Source organism: Argiope bruennichi, chromosome 10, assembly GCF_947563725.1.
Source record: "Argiope bruennichi chromosome 10, qqArgBrue1.1, whole genome shotgun sequence".
In the NCBI taxonomy this organism is placed as follows: Eukaryota; Metazoa; Arthropoda; class Arachnida; order Araneae; family Araneidae; genus Argiope; species Argiope bruennichi.
This window is the reverse complement of record NC_079160.1, coordinates 17,238,378-17,266,354: the sequence shown is the minus strand read 5'-3', so window position 1 is coordinate 17,266,354 and position 27,977 is coordinate 17,238,378. Positions and strand designations below refer to the sequence as shown.

Here is a 27,977-nt window from a genome sequence, read left to right as displayed (position 1 = left end):
AAAATTATCTTTTCATCACAATGAACGAATTTTTAAAAAAAAAAATGTGCCCATTTTAAAACACTGCTCCTGTTTAATGTAATATAGCAGGATTTATGAAAAAAATATTTTATCATTTTTATCTAAATTTAATGCACTGAAAATTTTTATTGAATCGGAGAAATTTTCATTGAATAATCTGTTATTATTGAACAAATTACGAAAAATATTCTATGACACACATAAATATCGAATAGTCTACCCATAGTTCCTGCCCTTATATTTAAAATAAAAATGTTTACTTTTAACATGAAAGTTTCTTTTTTTTAATCAACTAAATCATTTCAATTCTTCAAATCTTAAAAGAGATTTTAAAAAAATAGGGAGACATATTACACATTGATCACAATGATACAAGATTTAAAATAATAATCACTGCATAACTATTAAAATTTGGAGCATGAAATTGCATTGATGAGGAAATTATCAAGAGCAAGCTACTTAGAATATTTAATTGAAAACTAAGGCAACCATTAATCCCGGTGAGCCAGCTGGTCGCCAGAGGAGGCTAGTCGAATATAAACCCAACATTAAAAAAGATGGTTGGAAGAGGAGTTAGAAAACGCCAGAAACTGTGTTAATAAAATTTTATCTAATTTTCTTCAGAATAGTTTGAATAAGTTCCAGTTATTCAAAATGAAAACTTATAAGACGACCAAAGAAATATTTTTTTCACCATTTGTATTACCATAACACATTATTATAAGACATGACAAGAGATTTTGCTCTCATTTCTAAAACTGAGAATAAAAGAGATACTTTAAGCAGCAATTTTTATATATCAGTCGTTTATATAAAATGAAATAAAGGCATATATTTACAAAAAAGTTCTGTAATAGTCTTATGAATATTTTTCCCCATCATTATATACAAAGAACATTTTTGTATGCAAATATTGCCTCTTTACAGCAGACACTATTTGCATACAAAAATGATTTGTCATAATATAACAGAAACTATCTTTCATCTACGTTTTTCTTTAAACCGTGACTGGTTTTTATAAAGAAGCAACCCCCAATAAAATAAAAAGATCTATTAAAGATGCGGAGTTATTTTAGCAAAGCGATCGATGCACACAATGTATGTGTGTAACTATGTATAAGATCTTCTTAATCGATGAAAAAGTATCTGATATATCGAAATTAAAGATGAAAAACATATCAGTGCAATGAACTTTCATTTCTAAAAGGTTTAAAACAGACGACTATACCGATGATGAAAACAACCACTTAAGTTAGAAAAGATGTGTATAAAATTTTTTTCTAATTTATGAAGAATTTTCAAATACCGTGCTTTTCAGAGAGTCAATAAACTTTAGCATAAATTACAAGTCTGATTTCAAATTATATAAACATATATAAAATGAAAGGCAGAAATAATTTGCACAGTATAGAAATACAAAATGACTCAATACAATTTCATCAAATTTTGTTCATAAATAAGAGGCTTAAGGAAGGGTTTAGTGAAAATTTTGTAATAATTCATTAAATATTTAACTTTTATTAATTAAATATTTAATAATTATAATATTTATATTAATTACTATATTATATATCTATATATTGAAAGAAATATCCACTCCTATTGAAAGAAAATATTATACACATTTTAAAACATTTTATTTATTTGCCTTCGAGTTGCCATTTGCACTGTTTAAATTAATTTTAAATATTCATAATTTAGGAAGAAAATTAGCTCTCAGCATTTTTCAAAATCGTTTGATCAAATGATATTCTAATTATAAACCGACAACTTTTCAAAGCCCAAAAATTAATTAAACATTTCAATAGATAGAAAATAACCAAAATTTTGTCTTCATTTTTCCACCATAGAATCAGGGGAAATTATTCCAGGAGAAATATTTTCATATCATCTTAAAATTCAAAATTTTAGTTATCGGTTGAATGAGTTATTTAATTAAATTTTAATAATCTACTAATAACATCATTAGGTAGTGAATTTGAGATTAAAAACTGATTTCAAGGCTATGATGCTGCATATTTTATTCATCATAATGAATTATAAATTAAAAACTACAAAGTGAAATAGTTAAAATAAAAAAATAAAAAAATTCTACTTTTTAATACACAAAAAAACAATGAACTTTAAAGACTGCTTTTAGTAATACAGAATAAAGAAGCGAAACTATTAGTGAAAAGATTAAAAGGCTAAAATGTTAGACAATAATAAGAATCTAAAAGCGTGAGACCGTAATATGCAATCTATAAACACAAGTAACTAAACCTAAGAATATATACTGCGATTGTAAAAGTTATATGATGATAACATGTCGGACCTCCTTCTAACTAGTGAAATGCTACAACTCGAAGTGGCATTGACTCAACAAGTCGTTGAAAGTCCCCCAGCAGAAACAATGAGTCATGCTGCCTCTATAAGCATCCATTTTTGAGAAAATGATATAGGTATAGGATTTAGTCAACCATAAAAATTCCATCGTTGTTTGAGTATATGAAGTCCATGAATGGCTGCAAGTAGTTTCCAAGTAGCTGACACACCCATTTCCAGTCAATGATGAGTTCAGTTGAGGACACAGTACACTGCATGTAAAAACAGCCCACATCATTATGGAGCCATCATCAGCTTATGCAGTGCTTTGTTGACAACTTAGGTCCATAGCTTCGATAGGTCTGCGTCACACTGGAAGTCTACCATCAGCTCATACCTACTGAAATCGTGATTCATTTGACCAAGTCACGATTTCCCAGTCGTCTAAGGTAAACCGATATAGTCACAAGGAAACGCTGCGGGCAATGCCGTGCTGTTAGTAAAGACAGTCGAGTCGTTCTTCTGCTGCCATGGCCTATTAAAATCAAATTTCGCCACACTGTTCCAACAAATACGTCCTACATTGATTCCTGCGATTATTTCACACAGTATTACTTATCTGTTAACACTGCAAATTCTACACACACACCGCTAGCTTTTGTCATTAAGCACAGTCGGTCGGCCACTACGTTGCTCATGGTGGCAAGTCATGGCTGAAATTAGATATTCTGAGCACACTCTTGACATTGTGAATCTCGGAATGTTGAATTCCCTAACGATTTTCGAAATAAAATATTCCATGCGTCTAATTCCAACTACCATTCCGTGTTCAACGTCTGTTAATTCCCGTCGTGCGGCCATAATCACGACAGAAACCTTTTCACATGAATCACTAGGATGCAAATGAAAGCCCTGCCAATGCACTGCCTATTTATACATTTTGTTAAGCGATGCTATCGTTTTCTGTATATTTACATATTACTATCCCATGACTTTTGTCACCTGAGTATACTACATCATATACAGAAAAGAAAACGCTGAATTCCAAATACAAGTATGAACACAAGATACAGAGTAAACTTTGAGAAGAAATCGGTAGCATTCTTCAAATAGAAATATTATTTGCATTCCTAACTTAACGCCTTCGCAGTTTTTGCGCGGAAGATTGGAAAGGAGAAAAAAAAAAAAAAAAAGTTATTCAATTTGCCGATCTACTACTTTTTGTTTCCGTTGATCGCTAAAGATGAAATTAAAAAGAATATCCAGGATTTGAAGCGAATTCTCCTTTTTCTAAAAATAACCAAGGAATTTTTTGAAGTTTTTCCAAAGAATTTTTTCAAACAATACAAGAAAGTAATAAAGTAGTACAGTTTATTATACAAAATAAAAGGCCAAGATGTTCGTGACATGACGAATTCTACTGGGATATCCTCTAAAAATAACATTTTATTTATTTTCAAAATGAACTAATTTCGGATATTTTTAATATATATATAAAAAATATTGTTTAATATTATATGACCCGCTTTTTAGTCATATAATTGCATCTTTGTGTTTCCTACGATAAATCACCTTTTTTTAATACATAAAAAGCATTATTCAGTATTGTACAACATGTCATTTTAGCTATATGATTTAATTGCTGTGTTCTCTAACGATGAATCACCATGGTTCTTAATTATATTTTTCCATAAAGTTGTGTTTCCATTGATATGCATGTGCTTAATACGCGCCATTTACTAATAAGAAATAGACCAAAAAAAAGCTTTTATGTCAGGTAAATAAGTTGTGCCATATTTGGATATACTACAACATCAAGCAAATGATAAAATCAAAACAGATGGAAAAACGCTTATAGAATAGAATTATTAAAATATAAAACAACAAAAGGTATCAACAAACAGATAAAATATGACGATCCAATAATAAAGGGAAAATGTAAAATTTTTGCATCTAAAAGCGAAAAAATGATGCAATAAAAAAAGGCGGAACAATAAAGAAGCAACTCAAAAAGAAAAAAAAATCTTAAACACAAATAGAAGTTAAAAAGAACTAAATGCAAATATATATAAAAACGAATGGCTTTTAAAAAGTTAAAAATATTTGGGTGATATTTTTCACTGACCAAGTCTTGTAAAGTTAAGGAAAACGAGGGAAAAAAACGAATACAATATGGATTAAAAGAGGAATAATCATTTAAAATATGATGAACAATAAAATCAATTAGCATTTGTTACATATAGTATTTTTGCTAAATATGAGATGTTTGTAGGTGAAGCGAGTATTCTTTGTACAGGAAAGAGCTAGTTTGACATCCATTTCATGTATAGGAAGAACAGGCCACAAAACAATGTCCGATTTTGCAGAAGGTAATTTGTTTTAGATTTGAAGATTTCGTGTCTTTTGAAAGGTAGAAAAAAAAATATGATGACGACAGACCTGTTAACGACGCAAAACATCAGCTAAGTAAGAATTGAAGTTGCCCAATAGCAGACGACAGATACACATTGGAGAAATCACAATAACCAGCAATGGATCTCAGTGTTGCGAAAATGATAGAATAACCAAGAATCTCTTTGCTATGTAAAGAACAGAACCAGATCTGGATAATCCAATAGGTAGCTGCCTAGGAGTTCCGTAATTTTTTAAATGTCTTTAGATATCATCAGAGTAACTAAATTTTCCTATCATTTAATATGTTATTCTCATTATTTGAATATATTTAAATTAAAATCAAACATTGTTTCAATTTTTAAACGCTATTCTTATTTTTTTTTATTTATTTAAAATCCCTTGCAGATCAGGCTTTTATTTTTACAGTTGCCCGACCGATTTACAAATCAACACTGGAAAGTATTTAGAATGCGAAAAACAAAAAAAATTTGACATTTATAATGTTTGTTTAAAGCATTTTAAAGTAATTTTTTTAAACAAGATACTGAAACCAATCCTCAGGAAGTCACCCTCAAATAAACGCTTTGTGATTTTGTTGTAACATGTATTAATAAAAAAAACGGCTCACAACATCGCAAAAATTAAAATAATATAAAATAGCATTAAGAAATATCAATGCAGAAACAGAATTGATGAGAAGAATAAGAATAGATACAGTTTTTTAATGAATCGGTTTGATAAATCTGGATCTAAATATGGAATGTAAGAAAAGTATTTAAAATCCTAACTTCATTGGTTTCTTTCTTGTAACTTTCAAGACAGCCTCATTCTTCCCATTTTTCGTATTTAGAATTGATTAAAAAAAATTACAATTTTGGAAACTTTGACAAATGAAGACTTAACCCTTTATTTACTGACGGTACTTTAAAGTACCGTTTAAATCAGGTTGATATCTTCACAACATGACTATTTTTTCTAACAGTATTTCAAAGATTACGAAGAATGTATCTCCAATAGAAAACAGTAGCTATCAACCATAAATAACAATAAAAAATGTTATTAATTTTATTAATTAAATTTTTTAATTAAAGTTTTTTTTCTTCCCGGGTTTATTCTGTACCAAAACTTAATTAATGGTTCAAAAATAAATTTCAAAAATTGAAGATAGAATAATTTGGTAAATAAAGGGTAAGGCGGCGAGTTCTCATTTCTTTTTCACGATTTAGAGGTTCAATAAAAAATATTCGCGATCTCTTGGGTAAATCAGACGTTTTACACACGAAATCGTTACATTTTTTATACTAGCTGATCATATTTTGACAGTTAATAAAAAAAGGGAATTTAAATTAACAAGATGTAACTCAATACAGCTTTTAGCTTTAAAATATTCTTTATCTTGAGAAAGAGTCATCACTCTTATAAAAAGGGACATGAAAATTTCATATTTTAATTGATAAAAAAGAAATTATCCGCTTTTAACCATCTATTAACTTTAGATCAAATTTAATTGGTTAGTTAATTCAGATATAAACTACATTACTTTGACAGAGATGGCATTTTGATTTTAAAAATTAACTAATCAGATTATCTAATTTTTCTAAAACGGTTCATATTACCGGTTCATTAATAAACAGTATTAGCTGATTTTGCTGGAAGGAAAATGAAAAGAAAACTCTCTCAATCAAAGGATTAAATAATACAAAGCAAAATAGCACATTAACTAACTAATCAAAACTGTTGACAAGCAGGCGAATTGGCACAGACAATAATTATCCTAAAACAATAAAGAATTCGTGCTTAATTCATTATATAATTGCTTTTGTATAAGTTTTTATTAGTAAATACTCCACAGTATATATTTTTCTCAGGCAATTAAAAAAATGGAAAGACAAATTAAAATTTTAAATTACTACAGAATTTGGAGAATATCACCCGGTCAACACACATGGCGGTAGTTTAGCTGTCAATAATGACTAAAGCCTTAGCAAAGTTTTACTAATTTAATTTTTAAAAACTATTTACTAACCAAATTAATTTACAAAATTACTTATTTACCAAATTAATTTACACAATTACTTATTTACCAAATTAATTTAAGCAATTGCTTTATTTACCAAATTAAATGATATCATTTATTGATTGAATTAAGGCATTGGGGGTAGATTATAATATGGATTTGTAATTTTGAAAAATGTAATATTTTTTTAATAAATCAGAATAATTTTGTGGAGTCTTGATAGCTGTGTGTGTTTGCACGCGCGTGCGTGCGTGCGTGCGTGCGTGTGTGTGTGTGTGTTGATGTTTGCTTGCAACATGATGTTAATTGTACGTCATAGCAAAATCAAAACCATTTTCAGTAAAATATCATACTTATTTATTCTTTTTAACGTAAGATAAATAAACTATCCCACGGGAATATACTTTTGTTGCAAAAAATTCTAAATGAAAGAAAGAAAAAAAGGTGTTACGCACGTTAACAATAAAATATTTTTTTTAAAAAAAGGATAGAATATAAGGGGGAGGCAAATAAAAAGTTTCGTATTTACACAGAACCTAGACATTCCTACACAGTAGCAGAATAACAAAATATAAGACATTCCTTCCAAATTCTATTTATTTTGTTCAGAGATACAAAACATTTATGCATTTTACATTTATTATTATTATTTATGAAAACTCCATAGAAGATATCGTAAAAATAAATATTTAATAGGCAAAGATATATATAATCTGGAACTGAGAAAGGTTGTCAACGCAATATGGAAATAAATAAAAATATAGATTTTAAATTTAGAAAAGTGAAAAAGAATTCTGACGTATGTAATGATAATAATAATAATATATAAATATAAATGTCTAATGCGTAGTAGTAATCTTTATTCATTATAAAATCTAGCACAAAACATCTTGCAAAATGCATCATTATCTCCAGTGGGATATACGGTTTCATTAACAGTAAATATATTACTAGTTCACTGAAAGAAAAAGCAATGGTTATTCGGACTTCTCATCCTCTTACTCGTGATACAGCCCACAATAACGAAATATTCAAGAAAAAAAGAGAAGGCCATGGGAACAGAACCAGTGCAAGCGCACAAAGCTCCGTGCCATGGTTCATTTTGCAAAATGTACATGCTTTGTTCTTAAATCCTACTATACATACATTTGGATATTAACGCACGATTCGTTCAATTCATGTTTACCGACCCAAAGCAAGGTTGGGTATTTTCATTCTCACAATACAACTAACACCGACTACATTCAATTCTAACTGTAATCCATTATTTCTCTTATGAAAAGACACGGAATTTACATCATATGTTTTTCTGTATAATTTGAATAATTTTCTCAATCTGACAGGAGGTGATCTTCTCGATTGCTGCATACGTAAATTTGTAAAAGGATATTTATTAGTAATTTATTTAATGAAATAAAAAAATTTCATCGAATTTTATCAACCAAGAAAACACCATTATAAATATTATAATATTTATTTCAAAATAATTTATTTGAATTATACCTAAATTTTGTTTTTGTTCTGAAAAAAATATCTTGACTTATCAAATGTCTTCGCAACTGGAGAAACCATTTTCTCCAGACTTAATAATGATTCTAGGAATGCTTTAAAATGGGCGCTAAAGCAAATAAATTATTTAGTTTATTTATATTAATGTCCCGTTTCTTGTAAATAGTATTTTATAATTTTATAAAGAAATTACCTTTTTTATTTGACATTAACAATTTTTATGACAGAACTATTAATTTTATGAAAAATAATTATGTTATTTATTATTTTCATGCATTCTATGATTCCTAACAATTTAATTTGTGCAAGGCAATAAATAACAGAATTAAATAAATTATTATTTTGTAACAAGTAATTTGATTCGACGTCCCGTAAATCAATTTTATATTAGGTCCAGTTGTTGTGCAGGCTAGCCTTTGAAAATAAATTTAAAAAAAGGAAATTTGCTTCACAAAATTGCAAAAAATCCGAATACCAGTCTAGGTTTCTTCGTTTTAAAACAAATAAGTCAATACTGCTCAGTGTTTCTTTCTTCTCGCCGGTATGACGTGAGAGTTTGGAAATGAGATGCCGGTTTCAGTATCGCCACCGTTATCTGACCACAGTTCGAACTTCAATATCTTTAAAAATAAATACTTCTGTATTTTAAAGTGGAATGTAATCAATGCTTACTGAATAACTTATTTTTAACACCATCCGTGAGAATATCTATTTAGTGAACCTGGACTAACAAGCTTGCAATCTCCATTATTTTCGTTGATGAATATGACATGATGAATATAATTTGATATCTATTTGAGCCATGATGAAAATGTAGGCATTTTCGAAAACATTTTAGTTTATTTTAATTGCTATATTAGGATTCATATTTGAGTCGGCATTTTTCATATTTAAATTCAGAAGTTTTCTCCCCTTTGTTTGCGTTTAAAATTAAATTATCAGGAATTCATAGTGTTGGAATTAATCTGGTTTCATATTGCGATCACATTAACAGCAATAAACAAATATATAATTTTTATATACTTTATACTAAAATTCTGTTAAAAAATTACTATTTTTTTTTTTTTTTACAAAAATATTTAATTTTTATTACTAAATATTTTTAAATTTTGAAGTTTATATAATCGTTTGAATTTTGTTTCTAAGTCCATTTTTGGGGAACTTACACCGATTTTAACATTTGCTTTTATAAACGTTTACTATTTAAACAGTTTAATGCTATTTTAAATCTTTAAAAGCTATTTTCACAAATTGGAATCTTTAGCAGAATTATTTTTACGAAAAACGTCATAATTTTAAATATATTCTATATTTTTAATTCGAATTTTATACATAATTTTTCAACATGTTCTGAAGTTTTCGAACAGGAGAATAAGTACTCTACTCATTCAGAAATATTTTATAGTTTGATTTAATGCTTCACAATGCGAAAAAAAAAATGTGAACATTTCATGTTATTTATCAACTGAACACCAATATTTAAAGAAAAAATAGAAAAACACTTTTTTTTTTCCCTTCTTTTTTTTTTTTTTTTTTTTCCTTTTTAATTCAGAAACTGGGTAATGCATTTCTTCTAAAGCTATCTGCATGTTTTAAAAAAATAATTTGATATACTTCTAAACTAAAAGAATTCTTCTTTGTAACTCATTCTGGCCAAAAAAAAGAGAGAGAGAGAGACATTTATTCCAATTTTTTTAACATTTTTTTCATTTAACTGGTATAGTTTGGTTCCTTAGTATTTTTGCCCCCGCTCCAATGCTTTCTATGCAGAAAAAAAAAATTCAAAACTATAACTATTTTAGAGCTGTCTTTCAAAAATTTCATCCCGAACATAGTCACATAATTTAAACATTTTTCATAGTGCCAGGGATATTAATTTCTTTAATTCCCTAATAGTTCGTGCCCGTGCTTCATAATGGAATGGAATAATCACTTCTCAAACTTATAAGCTGAAATTAAATCATCCAAAGACGTTGCAATTCAAAACGAAAATTACACATAAATCGAAATGCCTCCAGTATTCTATGAATTCTTAATTGAATCAAGTTATACAGCACATTCCCAAAATAGAAAGTCATCTAATTAGATAATAAAGAAAGTAAAAAAATTAAAGGATAATTAAAGGTTAAGGATAACGTAATCGACTTTCTAAGAATTACATTTTTAACATATTTTAAAGTATAATGAATTTATTATTTCCATATGGGGCAGAAAAGTCAACTCGGGCATATGTACAAAACATAAATAAGCAAAACCCTAAATATAAAAGAATATCAGGCAAACAACATTCAACAAATAAACCATTGTTCGAGCGTCTGACACAGCCAATAAACGAGCATCAAACATCAACAAAACTTAACATAAACCAGGCCCATGAAAACTGGATGGATTTAGGCATTAAAGAAGGAAAAACCACTTAAAAATGCTTGGAATAAACTGAGTAATGGGATAAACTAGAATGGACTTCCCTTAGTTTAAATCTAATTTAGGAAAATAAACAATAAACAATCAAACGAAGGGGAAAATATTCGATCATAAAGAAGTTTTTAATAAAAAAAAAAAGAGTTAAGCTTTCGATAGGATATAGAAATGCCTGATAAATCAATAACAAAAGTGCTTAAAGATTTGAATGTGAACAACGATTAGAAAAAGAAAAAAAAAAAGCTTTTCGATACAGTTGAAAGTTAAAGGGGGTAATGAACTCGTTTGTTAGAACCGGCACGACATAGTGGATCAGTTCCGTGATTTTTATAATGGCTCGATTTTATTTTATTTTTTATTGTCAGATGCAATTAAATTGAATTCTAAAATTCATAATTAATGTAAATCTAAAGACTTCTGGTTAAAAAAAATACTCGAGAATCAGTAGAAATTATAAATTCTAACAAATAAAATTGTCAGTCAGGACGCAATTTTTCAATGTGACAATCACACTGAATTCTAAAATTCATAATTAATGTAAATCTAAAGACTTCTGGTTAAAAAAAAAATACTCGAGAATCAGTAGAAATTATAAATTCTAACAAATAAAATTGTCAGTCAGGACGCAATTTTTCAATGTGACAATCACACTGAATTCTAAAATTCATAATTAATATAAATCAAAAGAACTTCTGAACTAAAATTGTCAGCAGGGAAAAGATTCGCAGTTTTTCATTGTGCCCAGTCATATAATCTTGAATATATTCCTAATGTATTTCAATCGATGTATCTGAATAGATTGTTTAAACACATAATTTTAAGCTAGTTAAACTGCCAACTAGTATTGGTATTGATTTCAGGTATATAATTATCCGTGCGTGCCATGTATTAAGTTTCACAAAACATTAGATGTCGCAAAAGATAATTTAAGATAAATTTAATTTATTGAAACTAAATGGCACCCAATATTTACATTATTCCAATTCAATAATAGGAATCAAAATGAGGCAACTTGTTAATAGAAAAGTGATTGAAAAGAGGACAATGACCTATTATAAAGAATTCATAAGAAACAAAACTTAACGGAACCATTTAAGTGATAAATATTATATGAATGTTAATCTGAATCGTTTACAGAGACGTTCCGGTTCGTGCAATGAATAAGATTTTTTTAAAAAAATATTTAAATGCATAATAAACTCAAAGAATCAGTCAATTTAAAATCCCTTGAACATGCTTAATCCTCTCAAATTCTTCTTACAATGTTTTATGAATTAAAATAACAATAAATATCTCAAATATGATTTATTATCGAATTAACATTTATGTTAGAGTTATAGAAAGTCATTATTAATACATCGAATAGTTTCATATGCAGATATAATGTATAATGTATAAATTACGAAATTAGGTGGGAAAATGAAAAATATTAGATAATTCACTCTTCATAACCCCACATGAATTTAAAAAAAAAAATGCAAGATAGGTTCAGAGACTCCATAAAGAGCAAAAAATTCTTGAAACAATAAATCAATAAATAATATTCATCATAAAATTTCTGACAGTAATACATTCAGTAAACTAGAATACAACGAAAGTGTGTCACAAAAATATTCGTCTGTTTTCAATAGCAATATCAAACTGCAAATTACTTGAGCATATTTTACTCATTTTTATTTTGGACTAAATACATATTTCATTATTAAATTCAAATGATTATTATGCGAAAATAAGTATCGACGATTTGATATTATGGCTTTCATGTTTCAAATCAATCAATTATCCGTATGTTAATAACCACCTAACTGCTAAGACACACACACACACATACTTGCAGCACAAACGCATAATAAGAATAATTTTGGTCAATTTCCTTCCCCTCACCCAATAAATATGCTCTGATGCAGGTATTTTCTATTAAATAAGAAATAAAATTAAAATTATTATTATTATATTATTAAAATTTAACATTTTGAAGGATTAATAATTAAAAATATGAAAACATTTAATACTCCAAACAAAAATGAGGAAATTAATGATTCGGTGAAACTTTTGTAAAAATTAACCCCTTAATTGTCGTATCCGTACGTCCTATAGGCATCGCTTTTTAAACATATAGGCTGAAACAAAAACTCTCAAAGATTTTATAATTAGTTAAAAAAAAAATATGCATCATACACACGCATCATCATTATTTAGTCAGTTATTTGAGATTCTTAAATGAATTAGATAATACATTCCTAAAAAAGAATATGCCATCTAAATATATAATTAAAAAAAAACGGAAAACAGTTAAAAGGTTAATTTTTTACGAATTTCTTGATATTATGAACTAGTTTATATAAAGTTATTTATGTAGAATTGACGAAATCAATCAAATTTTACGGCTCAAAATTCAACAGGTGATAAAAAAAAAGCATGACAGATCCAATGCCATAAGTCACTTTTTTAATTTCATTTTCTACACGAATGAAATTTCAAAAAATATTATTTTCTGCGCTACTGTTAAAAGTTCAAAATCACATAATAATACACTTTCGAAGAGATCCGTCACGTCAAAGCAACGTGTTTCCCTTAAATAACCCCCTCTCTCTTGACGTCATCGAAAGGGGGAGGTGTTCTGAGAATATCGCAAACTTACCGACAGTTGCCGACCTCTATCCATCCCCTCTGGTTTTTCATCAAAACTCAGCACACTGTTGACTTTGCTCTCACAGTCGTTAACCATAGGGTCGCATATGTAGTTATTTCCAGAATGGGTCTCGCCGTTTTGCATTTTGCGCGGCTTGCGAACCGACTCTTCCTCATCCATCTCGCAAAAAGAACCGTTACAATGGAATAAGAGGAGCTCCTCTGGGCGAAAAAACCACGTGCTCTCGGTCCCGCAGACAGAGAAACACAAGGTGAGAGTGTCCACAACCAAGAAAGTGGAACCGTGACGAGACACATCCATTGTGATGTCATAATGACGTAACGCAGATGGTGGGCGGAGTTTATCACCAAGGCCGAGTTTCCCGTGTTTTGAAAAGTTACTCCGTTGCGGGACGGTCGAGTTACGATTCGGGTTAGCTTTGGGTGTACTCGTATCGCAAAGTTTGGCGAAATTGGAGGGGGAAAAAAAGGGTGATTTGGCTTCAAAAATTGAATATATTTGTTAAAAAATGACTGATTTTTTTCCATGAATGAAAAATCAAACAAAAAATATTTAGCATGCATTTTAGTTGCATTAATCGGATTTTAAATAAAGATTATTAAATGCATATTTATATTTTTCAAATTCCATGAATCAATTATGACGAAATTTGTAGAGTTTGAAAGTGAATAACTGGCATTCATTTTTAGTTATTTCTTAATAAAATAATGAAAATATCTAAGAAACACATATTATTCGCATATTGCGGAAAAACAATAAAATATATTTGTAATTATTTTTTTTTAGTTCAGAAATATATATTGTTCGATTACATTTTGTAAAATTTCAAATTGTTCGACGAGTATTAAAATTTAAGAAAGTCATTTTTTTAAACCAGAGGTGGGCAGACTTTTCCACTTCTAATATTCTCACGGTGTTGAAGTTCACCCAGTGACGTAGGTGTGGTGAGCTAAAAAAAGATCTACAATATTTATTATAACTTAATAATAAATATGGAATATGTACTTAACTACACAACTACAAACATAATAATAATAACAAAATACAAAATAATAATAATAGCAGTCTGTGTTCCATAAATGTCTTTTAGTATGCGCGTCTTAGGTCTTAGTAATGTCTTGGTGGTCGATCGCGATCGACTTAATGCCCGCCCCTATTTCAAAAACATATTTTAGTCCTCTACCATTTTTCATTCGCTTGATTTTATTAAAACACGTTAAATTTTTAAAAGAAACACAGTTTTACCCGAATTTTCTCTTAAAATATTTAATATAATTTCAATATGAAAGTACAAATTTCGTCAAAGTAATAAAAAATATTCAGAAATAAAATCAGTCTCACCATTTTCACCAATATTAATCTTACTATATAAGATTGAATTTGTTTCGGTATTAAACAATATTTGAAACGTAATCGAACTGCAATTTATTTTTTTAACAAAATGCTTTAAAAATATTCTAGAAACATAAAAAAAAAAAAAATTGAATACATTCTAGAAACATAAAAATAAGTGCAGCTCAGAAAATGTATCAGCGTTTCAAAGCATTTATTAAATCTGAATTAAACAATTCAGATTTATTAAATATTAATTTTAAATATGATTCCACAAGGAGGCCAGCATTCAGCTCTTTAATAACATGATTAATTTCGAAGTCCGTCACATTTTTCTAATCGGGACATCATTGCATCAAATTAATCGATTATTACCATTCGTGAGTCACAAAAAAGTAAAAAAAAGGGCGAGAGGAGAGAGATGACACATCTGTCTATTATGCGTCACAATTTTTTGGAAGAAATTCGTTTTTGCACAGAAGCTGCCTTTCTGGGTTCACATCAACAAAGATGACTTTGAAGTCGGTATCTCCCTGTTTACATAACGTAAGCCGAAAAGTTATAAATATGAAAGGAGGCTATGAATGCATATAAATAAGTCTTATTTTTAGAATGACGCTTATTCATACCAGTGATTAAATTTTGTATTATATGCATTGCTGTTGCCATGAAAAAATATGTGAAAAGACTGGGGGAAAAAAACACACATTGAAAGTGCAATTCTTAGTAAAATTTCAATATTGAAAAAAAATGAATTAATTACAGATGTTAGACCACATGCATTTTCATCTTTCCATATTCAAAAAATTAAAATTAAATCTATGACCACAAATTTCAAGCTATCATGTGAGAACATTATTTTTAAGTCCTCATTTGTCTTAATAAATTTAAATCATTAACCGGTTTAAATCGGTTTGCAACAATCACGAGACTTATCTCTCTCTCTCTCTCTATATATATATATATATATATATAAAATGATTTAGAACTTTCATTTTCAATTTTTCTAGCAGGCAAACAAAGTTTTGGAGCTCCACCGATTTTGAGTTGAAATAACAGCTATGATGTCATAGTTCTACGTCAATCTTTTAAAAACGCAACTGCTGTCAAAGAACCATACGTAATAATAAAGCAATACTGGTAAAAGCAGGTCAACCTTTTAAAAACGCATCTTCTTAAAAAGAAGCATACATAATAATAATGCAATACTGATAAAAGCAGGTAAAAAAATATATGCGATTAAAAGATGATGAAAATGGCCATTTATGCTTTATTCATGGCCTCCGCGAAACCCCCTAACCCAAACAACCTCATGTTCTCACATGATAATAATCATTGCTTAAATTAGGATACAGCTTATACATTTCTCAAAAAGTAACACACATGACATGCAGCATGTAACAGTATTCGGGACTTCTTGCTGACAGTTTAAAGTAAAACACCATTGTTTCCGTACAATATGGTGTTTTTTCTAACGCTGCCTATGTTATTGATTTAAATTTTCAAAACTTTTCTTACGTTAAAGCGCGATAAAATTTTGATTTACTTCAAAATCGTCGGAAATTGTTGCTGTAATAAATTGATATCATTGAGAAATTTGGTTTCTCGAAACACGTTTGATCAGTCATAAATATTTGTTTTTAATATTGAACGAAATTTGATGACCAAACGAAAAACTGCGATAATGTAAATAGGGTACAGCTTATCAATGACAAGCAAAAGTTATTTTAATATTTTATTACTTTCAAAGATGACTTATGTATACTGACAATCACTAGTAAAAGCAAATAGGTAAATTCTCTCTTCAATTTTCAGTATTCTTACATAATACGGCGCGTTTTATTTTTAGGTTTGATTGAACAATTGGATTTAACCCTTTGCCTCTCACTCACCATTTTAGACGCTGTATCATTTTGACATTTTATTTATTTATCTTTCAATTTCGATTGTTAAAAATACCTACAAAATGGTAAAAAGAATTAATTTTTCGAGGAAATTTAACTTAAAACAATTAAACATATTTAATTTTTCAAAGAAATAAACAATCCCTTGTATTAAGTGTATAATCATGCATCGGATTACTTTTCAGAGTGCAAAGGGTTAAAATTGAAAATTAAATACATTTCCCCTATTGGATAAAAACTGTGTATCAAGTCTATAATTTTGGTTTTAAGTTCACTCACCAAATTTCATTCAGCTGAGTCATTGTGCTTTACAGTTATAGTATTTATTTATATCCATTCCATGAATACAGAACAACCGATAGCAAACAATTAGGTGAATTCGGTCCAAAATTTAATTTCAAATCCTAATGATAAAACCATATCTATGATCTATCTAGCCCGTTTCTGAGTCATGTTCCCATTCTCTTAGAGAAGAGACAGAGGGGCAGTCAACCCTTTAATAAATAAAGCGATGGTCTTCCTAAAAATGTATTTCATACTAAATTTTTTGGAAATCTAAAATTTCGATATAAATACCGCAACCGTTTCACTCATTTAATTCATCCTATTTTATTACTTTTGGCCAAAGACAGACAGTTACAAATGTGAACTTTTAGTTTAAAAGATATCTATAAAACGTGGAGATTCATCAAATCCTCGAATATGAATATGTTAACGATTACAATATGTTGTATCCAAAAAATAATTAACAATTAATAAATAACGCATGTCACAAAACAACATGCTTCATTAATTTTGTAGTGCATTAAATTTTACGATTCAAAACAGGACAACCAACCAAAAACAACCTTTCATTCAAAATAGATTATGCTTCATTCATTGCCTGAATTTTTTAAGCGCAACTCCCGCGTGGATCCTTCAAGCGGATGTAACACACATTGTTTTGCTTAACCCTTCCGCTACAATGACGAGATGGACTCGTCAGGAGCTTTAAATAATATTCCACCGCTCAAGAATCAGTTATTGAAAACAAGAGTGATATGTTTTTAATTCTTTAACAAACAAAATTTGTACAAATTCGGAATTTTTTTTTTAATTCGTCGTTTTTCCCCCCTCTTTATATTATACAGTGGCTAATTCAAATTAAATAGTATTTTACAGCAAAATCTTTCAGAATTAATGAAACCAGAGAGTTAAATAACACTACTGGATAGTGTAGAGAGGAAAAATTAATTTACTAGTAATGACCTCTTAAAAGTAATAACTTTTAAGAGGTAATTAATTACTTGTTAGTAATTACCACATCAAGGTATTACTTAAATTACCACTTAAAAGTATTTATAAATGTTTCTTCGCATGCACTAACTAGCGGGAGAGGTATCTCCAAATTTTCTCGCACATTCTCTAATAAAGGTTAATTTGTGTTTTAGATACATTTTTTTCCAACCGGTTGAAACCAAAATTTGACATAGAACTATAAATGCAGTAAAAAAAAATATCACGCATGAAATTTGATATTTTTGAGTTGTTACGTTAACATGCTTCTGAAAATACAGACCGACAGACGCGTTCAACCAGTGGTTGTATTTAGCTCAAAATTTCATAGGTGTCCACAATATAGATGTTAAATCTGAGTATTGAATTTTAATGCATTTAGCTCACTTTATTTTGTAGTTATCATGTTAACTTTTATTCGAACTGCCGGACAGACAGACTTCCTCTGAATAAATTTTGCTCCATTTAGAGTAAAATTTCATCCCCCATATACCAAATTCCATCCATCTAGCTTAAAGCCCTTTTGAATTATCTTCGCAACAGACAGAAAATCGGCCAGAGAGACATTTTGCAAAAATGCTTGTAGAACTCAGAGAGGTTTAAAACGTGACGATTCATCAAAGTCTAGAGTTCGAATTTTTGACGATAACCATACTTTTTCTTTACATCGAATGCGAGAAAGTAAAAAAGTGATATTAATTATCGAAAGCAATAAGCAGCAGTCTTACATAATCTGGTAAAAAATATCAAAAGAGAATGCTCTTTTATCACCTTTTGGCAGCGTGATTGACAGATGTTAAATACAGCTAAAGCGCCAAGCGATTATTTCCATCATAATCGTTATTAAAATATCCCAATTACGACAATGAGGAAATCAGGTGCATTTGCTTTTTCGCAACTCGTGTTCCCACAGGATCAAAAACTACTGTCTAGACAGACGATATTCGCGACACCGATTACAGACGGAACTTACAACGAGTAAAATAGTCTGATTGATAGAGACAAAAGAAAAATAACAGGTTTAGTCTTATGTAAAAGATATATTTCAACAAGACAGTCTTCCATTGATTTTGTTCGCAAAACGGATACAAACGGTTCTTCAGATAAAATATTAACTTTTACTTAATAAGCTGGTTTCAGACTTGGAATTTAACTGAAGCATTAAACGAGCCAAAAACACGACATTAAAATATTAAATTATATCTTTTAAAATATAAAATAAAAGTTAAATTTAATAACAACCATTTTCAAAAAATACACTTTCATAAATGCATTAAAGGTAGTATTTTATTATAATAATTATTTCCTTCTTGATGCTATTTATTTATAGCCACCTCCGGCGACCTGTTGGTTTGATAGGATTATCGGTTGCTAAAACTGCCAATTGTTCCGTCAGCAAATTATTTTTAAATTTAAATTTTGATTTATAAATATTAACTTAAACTATCTCAAAAGTTTTACGCCGTTCTTCTTATTGTATTTCGCATTTAGCTAATTTTTATTCTACATCTTTATGTGTCCAGTTATATTACAAGAAAAAAAAAAGCAATATTTTAAAAGGAAACACTTTAAAATGTTTCTACCATTACTTGATTCAGAATTTAAACCTTAATTTTAAAACAACAAAATATCAAAAATTTATTATTATTGTTTATTAAAATTTATTTATTATTATTTATTATTATAACAAACATCAAATTATTTATTATTATTCAGTAAAAGCATGCTTTATACTGAAAGATACCGAACATATAGAAATAAGCCGAATTTGGTCACGACGATGTTAAAAATCGCCAAGATGAAATATGAATAGCAACAATGCAAATGATTTAAATTCTATTTCAATAATGAAACATATAGTAAGACACTGTCAAAATATTTCTTAAAAATTAATTAAAACGAAAATCATACGGCAAAAAATTTGATATCATTGAAAAAAATGTTTTTGAACTTTAAGATGTTGTTAAAATTATTTTTCTGTTGTAATATTTTCGAAAGTTATTGCGAAAAAACGCCAAAATTCTATTTGTTTTCTAAATAATTAAAATTTTAATTAGAAATTTTTTTTAAAAAAAAATCCCTCCTAGGTGCACATTTTTATCCTCTACCACAAATATGTGCCAAATTTGGCAGCTGTAGGTCAGAAGGTCTGGTTTGCACGCCGCCAATACACATCTTTATTGTCAGTATAGATTATAAATACTATAAAATCTCGAAATAATTTTTTTTTCTTCTCAAATTTATTACAGGAAACATGGCATATTGTCATTTAGGAATTAGTGTCGCAAACTTATAACATTTAGGTTATTGAATTTTTTAATTACTACGCTTACATATGCATGCGAAAATACACATTTTAAACGTCAACCTTTCAATATATTCAGGACGAAATTTTTTTTTAAAAAAAATATACATTCTAATTTTTTCAGCTGTCTACCAAATTTCATTTACCTAAATTGTAAGCTTTTAAATGATCGCATTGACATGTATGCAGAATTACAGATAGACAGTCAATGCCTTGGCAGATCTCATTTGGATTTTGATATGGATCTACGCCTTAGATGCTAAAACTGTGTACCGAATTTCACCAATTCAGTTCTTTATGCTTTGTAGCTCTCACGTTCATTTGTACTCAAACAATCAGTTCGACTGATTGCTTCTGAATAATTCCATTCAAAATTCATAGAAATCTATTAATTTCAGATAAAAACAGACAGACGACATCCTAAAAGCGCGTTTTCCAGATTCAAGGAGGTCTCAAACGTGGAGATTCGACAAAATCTCGAATTCAAATTTTTGACGATTGCAATACTTTCTCTTTATATGCTTCGTATGCGGAAAAGTTTAAAAAAAAGGTGTGTTGCAATGCATCAAACTTAAAATCGCTGAAAAAGGAATTCTTTCTTAAAATGCCTTCATAAATTAATAAATCGTCAAACAATTCACACCAAATAAAACGCTTGGTCAATAAACGATATGCCCACATTTGTACTATTCTGAATTCAATAAATAGTTCCCCATAGTTCATGAGAGATTTCATAATTTATATGATGACTTTTGAGCATGATTATAAGCAGAAACCAGACAATTTTATTCGTAAATCAATTATTAAACAGCCGTCAAAAGCGTGTAATAAAGGGGAATGTAAGATTTGCTAAAACGGCCACAGAAATATTTAATATAAAATGCTAGCTATTGTAAAGTAAATATGAATGTGTTCAATTAGCAACTGCGATTTATTTATTTATTGCTTATAATTAAGGCCGGATAACAAGATTTAAATAGAAATACGCCATAAAAGAATTTGATTTCTGAATTGTGCCAGCGTCCTGGCATAGGGATAGCGCGTCTTCCTCGTGACCTGGACGTCCTGGGTTCGAGTCCCGGTTCGGGCATGGTTTTTCTTCATCTATGTTCTATCTGTGAGGTGTGTGAATGTGCCCCCCTGTAAAAAGGGGTTGTGCAAGCGAATGTGTGTGTTTCATCTTCATATGAGCTAGAAGTCAGACTTCTGCCCTCGGGTGCTCAGGGGTCTTTACCCTCAGAAGCTACTGCACCCCCTTTCCGTGGTAATGCGGGCACGACATCATCATTTCTGAATTGTACACAAAAAATTATTGTCATTTAGATATAAGGAGAAAAATTCGAAATAAAATATTTTTGAAACATACATTTATATCAAATATATACTATAAACAAGCTTCATTTTCGTCAATATCAATTTTATAAAGAAGGAATTCAATAAATAATAATACTAAGGATTACAAAAAAAATGGAATAAATATAAATAATAGGTATTAAATAATTTTCAAAATGAGTGACAACTAATTTAATAAAGTTTTAAAAAGTTTCATAAAAATTGTTTAGTTTATCATTAAATACATATCAATAATAAAAACCCCAACAAAATTGAAATAAAGCGATGAAATGGTCAATTTTGTAAACCATTTAGAAGGAATATAGTAAGCATAGAAAAATGCTGACATTTCAGATATATATAAATAGCATTGGAATACGTATTTGTAAGTAAAAAGAAAGAAAAAAATGAGAATAACATTAATATTTTGATGTAAAACATTGTTACGAGAAATTCAAAATCCGAAATTTAATGCCCGGAGAATAGAGTCTAATTGGTTCAATAACAAATAACAAAGCTTTATTTTACACACACACACACACACACACACACAAAAAAAAAAAACATAAAGCATAGCCGAATGGTACTCAAGAACAACACTTGCTATAAATAATTACGCACAAATGCAAAATAGTAACAAATAACCATAACAGAACGCACAGGAGAGAGACTTTGCATGACTGTTCATCACTTTTGATCGTCAGCTGGTCTCCGCATCAATCACTACTATTTCTAAAAAACTGTTTTCCTTAACTAAGAAACTTACTGCACTGGAAAGTAACATTCCACATTCGTAATGTTATGCACACTGCTTATTTTTTGCTTTTCGAATTTTAATATTCAATGTTATAATCCTATTTTTTTTTAGAGAGAGATTTTCTTTTAAACAAGCAAAGCATGTGTTACTTGAGATGGCAAGTCTTTTGAAAACTTAATTTAAGATCTGTTGTTCCTCCTGCTCGCTTTATCATATCTGCAAAGTCACTTTCCGGCGACCCGTGGCCTTATGGTTTGGTCATAAATCTGCCTACTGACCCATTGTGAGATCATCCCCCCCCCTTGGACGTCAGTCTGGAGCTTCGATAAAATGAACAGATATCAAAGAACCCCGGAAAACCATAAGAGAGGAGAAAGAAGGCAAAATGTGTCAAACTCAAGGCGGGTACAGGTTGTTGGAACGCGGTTTAAGATTGCGTACGACTTGGGATGAATGTTGTTATCCATGCAACTGATTATAAATGTGTGTTTCATTAAATCTATGTTTTTCTTAGCATAATTCATTGGTAAAGAAACTTCTTGAAGCACCGCCCTTTTGAATTTTCTTTCTTGAAACACCATCCTCATGTTCTATAGATAAAGAAATATAAATAATCAATTGGGTTACCCTGTATATTCCATTTACAATATGTCCCTCTAAAAAATCATTATTTTCCACTCAAAAATTATGTCCCTCTAAAAAATCATTATTTTCCACTCAAAAATTATTATAATTGACATCCATCGTGATTGAAGGAGGGTCTAAAAAAACGAAGAAGAAAAATTATTTAATAAGGATGGAAATGCAGACAAAGTAATTTCAGATATTAACTTTTATATCTACACACGCGGGAACGGTGACTTCATGTATATTCAGTAATAAAGGTACTAACCACTACCCCTCATACACACACATATACACAAACACGTAAAGCATAAAACTGAGGACCTTGAATAAGGCGTGAACGCTACGAGAGTTCAGATTTTTATATTTAGAGTATAACACATGAGCTCTTTGTGCTTCGTAGCATTGTAAAGAAAACAGAGTACATATTTTAGAAGCCATTTTTTTTCCGACCGAATGAAATCAAATTTGGACACAAAACTGTACATTTAGTAACAAAATAACATGCCTTATTAATCTTAAGCCCTGCTTTTATGAGTAATTGTATTTACATATATGCGAAATTACAAACCCACAATCAGTCAACCTCTTGACAGTTTTCAATCATTGATAAAGATCTATATTTTCAATGCAACATTTGTGGATAAAAATTTTACCATTTAGCTCTTTACTTTTTGTAGTTATTAAATTCATTTGTACTCTGACTAGATTTGTCCCACAATTTGACAGAAATCTACACATTTGTTCGTTATTTCATGCACTAAATTTCAATAGTCTAGCTCAAAGCGTTTTTGAATTATTGCGTTCACAAATAAACATAAAAATACGTTTTTCGAACTCACGGAGATTTGAAGCGAGAGATTCGTTCAGATCTGAAACTAAATTTTTTTTGTCAATCCATAACTTTATCTTTGTTTACTGCATACACGAGAAAAAAATTATTCGATAAAAGAAATTATACGTATTTTTAATATTACAACATAGCATATTTTTTTAGTAAGTTCGTACACACGGAATAATTTTTTTTTCCAGAAATAACTCAGAATTTGTAAATGAAAAAAAAAAAAAAAATCAAATTTTCAGAAAAAAACGGAGGAGTTTAAAAAAATGTAAATTTGATATGTTAAATTTGCATCTTTCCACAACGTAGTGACCGATATCTAAACTGGCAGTAGATTTAACGCCAGAAATAGCTTGACATTTAACTTTACAATCAGATTAAGTTGCTAAGCATGTCACTTCTTTTTTTCCTCATTAAATCTGAATCTACGTCAGACTTTTCGTTTTTAAACTTCCCCTTGAGTTTTGAATGTCATTATATATATATATATATATATATATATATATATATATATATATAAAACACACACACACAACTTATCAGCATCAAAAAAATACATTGAGTGCTTTTTCCTAGTCAATATCAATAAATATTTTCACAAAAGATTCGTCTAATTTATATAAACCAATTTTCAAAATTACTCGCCCACTTTTTCATTATGAAAATGCAGAAAAGGTTGCAATATCTCATAATACTTTGGGAAAAGATGAGATTGTGGTGGGGAAATTATTAACCCGTACACCGGGTAAAATGTCATCCAGCTAATAATTTTCACCAAAATAGAAATACACAGAAAAATAACGAGCAAATATTTCTTATCTTTCCTAGTGATGACATGACAATTTCAATCAGAAGAATGCCAATGAAGCACGATTAATTAAATAATTAGATTTGATCTGACATCTATAAAAAATCCACAAAGAAATATCCATTTATTATTTAAAGATCGTGCTACAATTTATTGGAAAAGGTAACGCCCAATGCAGAAATGAATGGCAAAAGTGCAAACCCGTACTTCTATCAGCTGATTGCACCGTAAGGAGGTTAAAAGATCCCCCTTTGACGTACTCAGAAACTGAATAAGCAATATTTTAATGAAAAAAGAGAGGGCGAACCGTCATGGCTTATTGAATTTGCAGCGGAAAACCCCGTGAGTGGGCCTTTCCTGGATATGTAATGTAATGACTAGGAGGCAATAGGCTCTTTAAAGGATCAATGCCCGAAGTTAATCGAAGGGAAATTTCGACTGTTTCAAATAAAGCCGCAAGTTTCGATGAAAATGTAAGAGTCAATGGTGGAAATCGCCGTAACCTTGATACGAATCATACAACTTTTACAGAGAAAATTTAAATGAACGTAAAATGACACTTCTTTTAACATTTCATTTTAACACTACAATGCAAGATTTCTCATTTCTTTACAATATATATATATATATATATATATATATATATATATATATATATATGCTTTGAATAATTGAATATAATTTAAGGAAATTATTTTTAAAAAAATTAATGATTTTTTCCGTGAAATTAAAAAAAAATGTGAAATATGGCTACATTATGAATTAAATAATATTTCAATGACACAAGCTGAATTATAACAATTCTGCTATAAAAATAAAAGTCCTTTTTTACCAATATATTTTTAACAATGGAAATAAAATATTTTGATAGCATCTTTAATGGTAGAATTATTCTACAACAGATATCTTGGTATTTTTTTCCAATTCTAATGCCGCCATGAACATATATCGTCTTTTGCACAAATGTTTATCAAAGAGCATTTAAATAAGGATACCCAAATACTCATTCATTGTCCCTCGGAACAATCATTTAAAACGTAGCAACGGCAACGTCGTGAAGTTTCAGAGTTCCGCGTTTGTGACAAAATGGTCGCAAGAACCTCCACATGATAATTTGGAATAACAATTATAAGTTCAGGGAAAGACTAAAACGAATTGGAACTAGTTTAGACATGCGTAAATAGTTCTAACGCCATGAAATTGGTATAATTATTAAATTAATATTTTTATGATATAATTATTAATAAAAATAATGTTTTAATTATTGATGGGGGAAAACAGAACTTTAATGGAATTGCGTTGACGCGCGTTTTACTATGGGACTGGTTTAATGAATTATTTGAATAGCTATTTTGAAAAAATCCAGAAATTTCTGCGCTTGTAGAAATCACATCGTAGATATATGAGGCCGAAACAGAAATAATTTAGGAAAAAACTTTAATCCAGCAGATTTTCAACAGATTGGCTACACGATGTATTGCAGAGTTAATCTTCACTCTTGAGATACTCTGAATTTGTGCAGCAAATTTTAAGAGTTAATTAAATGCATATAGAGAAACATTTTTAGTATAGCAATCGGAGATCAGAAATGAAACTGTTGGCATAAAAAATAAAAATGCCGAGGAAATGGAAAAAACATGACTAATATTATAGCACTTTACTTGCATAATATTTCAGTAAATGCACAAATGTGATACCACCACCTCGGTACCAGTCTCGTAGCATACTCTTTCGAAGATGTTCGGCTGTTTCACGAGCGACTGAAAGTTTCGCAATAAGGTTCTCATCAGAGTCAATTGGGTCTTTTAAACACTACATTTTCCCGTCTTTGCTTATGTAGTTACTAACATATACTTGCCCCGCCAACATTTTCCATTTCCTATCCTTTTAGTGCCATACAAAAAAAAAAAAAAATACTTCTTTATATGTATTTTACTCAGAGTTTGACCCATGAATTCAGAACCCTGTATACAGGGTGAGTATTCTAATCGTGATTCATGGATTAACTGCTAAACCTTCAAAAATAAATATATATTTCCAAGTGCGAAAAACGATCCAAATAACAAAGAATTATAATTCATGTTGTTTCAGGAAATAAATGTACTAGTGAAAAATTTAATAAATATAAATATTTATTCAGTCCCCGCTCCGATTACATCATCAAAGAGCACACGTGCTAATGTAATAGTTATCTATTAATCATATTTATCAAAATATTGTTATTACACTAATATTTTAAGATCGAGTTATGAAATTTTAAATTTCATAGATTAATCAATGACCGCCTTGAAGAAATGGAATTCTCTGATTAAAAGATTTTCCTTCAGAAAGCCATTGAAATAGTCTAAAATAATGGCATTCAAAGCTTTGTAACTCGAATATTATATAACAAATTTAATTCAGAAATAAATATTTTTTACAGTTTTTAGTTTTGACTACAAATTAAAATGAACACGAGATATAGTAAATATTCCTAACTTTGGAGGAAATTCGAGGGAGGATCAAAGAAAAACTCAAATTACCCTTATGAATTCAAATTAAAAACTCTCTAGTTAGCCAAATTTCGTTTCGCTCAATAAAAAAATCTTTCACACTAGCGTCTTCTCCGTGATAAGACATTATTTTAATTTTTTCAAAACATAGTCATTACTTATCCTTTTAATTTAACTCAATACTCAAGAAAAACCACTCTTCATTTCAAAAGAAAACCGATTTTTAGACTCCATTATAATAGCTAAAATTAGAAAATAATTAAAATAAAAATTAATTTCTACTAATAAAAGAACACCTGCCAAAATCTATTTATATTAAGTCTTTCTGTATCGCTGAATCACAAGTTAAAGTAAAAGCATGATTCGATCTAAAATTACAAACCATAATTTAAAAAATTCATTCCTAGCAATTTGTATGAATTTACAAGATAATTTTTCTTATCTTTTTCTTTTTGAACTTAAAAGGGTAACTGACTTTGAAAGCCAAGTAAGGCTCAATAGAATTGAAACTAGACTTCAATTCATCTCTTTATTAAATCCTTTAAAATGGCGTTAATAATTAATAAAATATCTATACAAAATAGAAGTATAATGTTTATACATTCAATATTTCACATAAATTAAATTTTATAGGGAATTTATTTGTGAAAATAAGTCCAAAAATGGTAAAACATTTAAGTGGAGTACTTATTATTGGTTACAATTTATAATTTATTTTAATATTAAACAAAAAATCAATTTATTTTCGATTTTTTTTTTTTTTTTTTTTTGGCAAAATTATTCTTTGATGGAAACTACTGTAATTTTTTAAAAAAATTAATGATAAATTAACAAAAAGCATTAGAGTAATTTAATTCTATACTATGCCTATGCAATATTTATTTTCTAATAAATATTCGAACGTATTTTTGAAACCAAGACTTAATAAACAATTGATCACATTAATTTTCCTCCCTTTTCAGTTCCATCTATATTTGCGAGCAAAAAT

The 27,977-nt window shown here is 29.1% G+C and overlaps 1 protein-coding gene across 6 annotated transcripts in view; it reads right to left on the bottom strand.

Moving 5' to 3' along the window:
- Positions 1-27,977, bottom strand: part of LOC129989276 (adenosylhomocysteinase-like 1) — a 369,980-nt gene that overhangs the window by 205,739 nt on the left and 136,264 nt on the right. The window contains exon 1 of one of the 6 annotated variants that reach the window (XM_056097690.1): positions 13,308-13,561. The exons of 4 other annotated variants lie outside the window; for them this stretch is intronic. In XM_056097690.1, coding sequence (XP_055953665.1) covers positions 13,308-13,478 — 171 coding nt within the window. In that variant the 5' untranslated portion in view covers positions 13,479-13,561. Of the gene's footprint in view, positions 1-13,307; positions 13,562-27,977 lie in introns of those variants that run through there. One more of the 6 variants, XM_056097689.1, reaches the window with a different exon arrangement.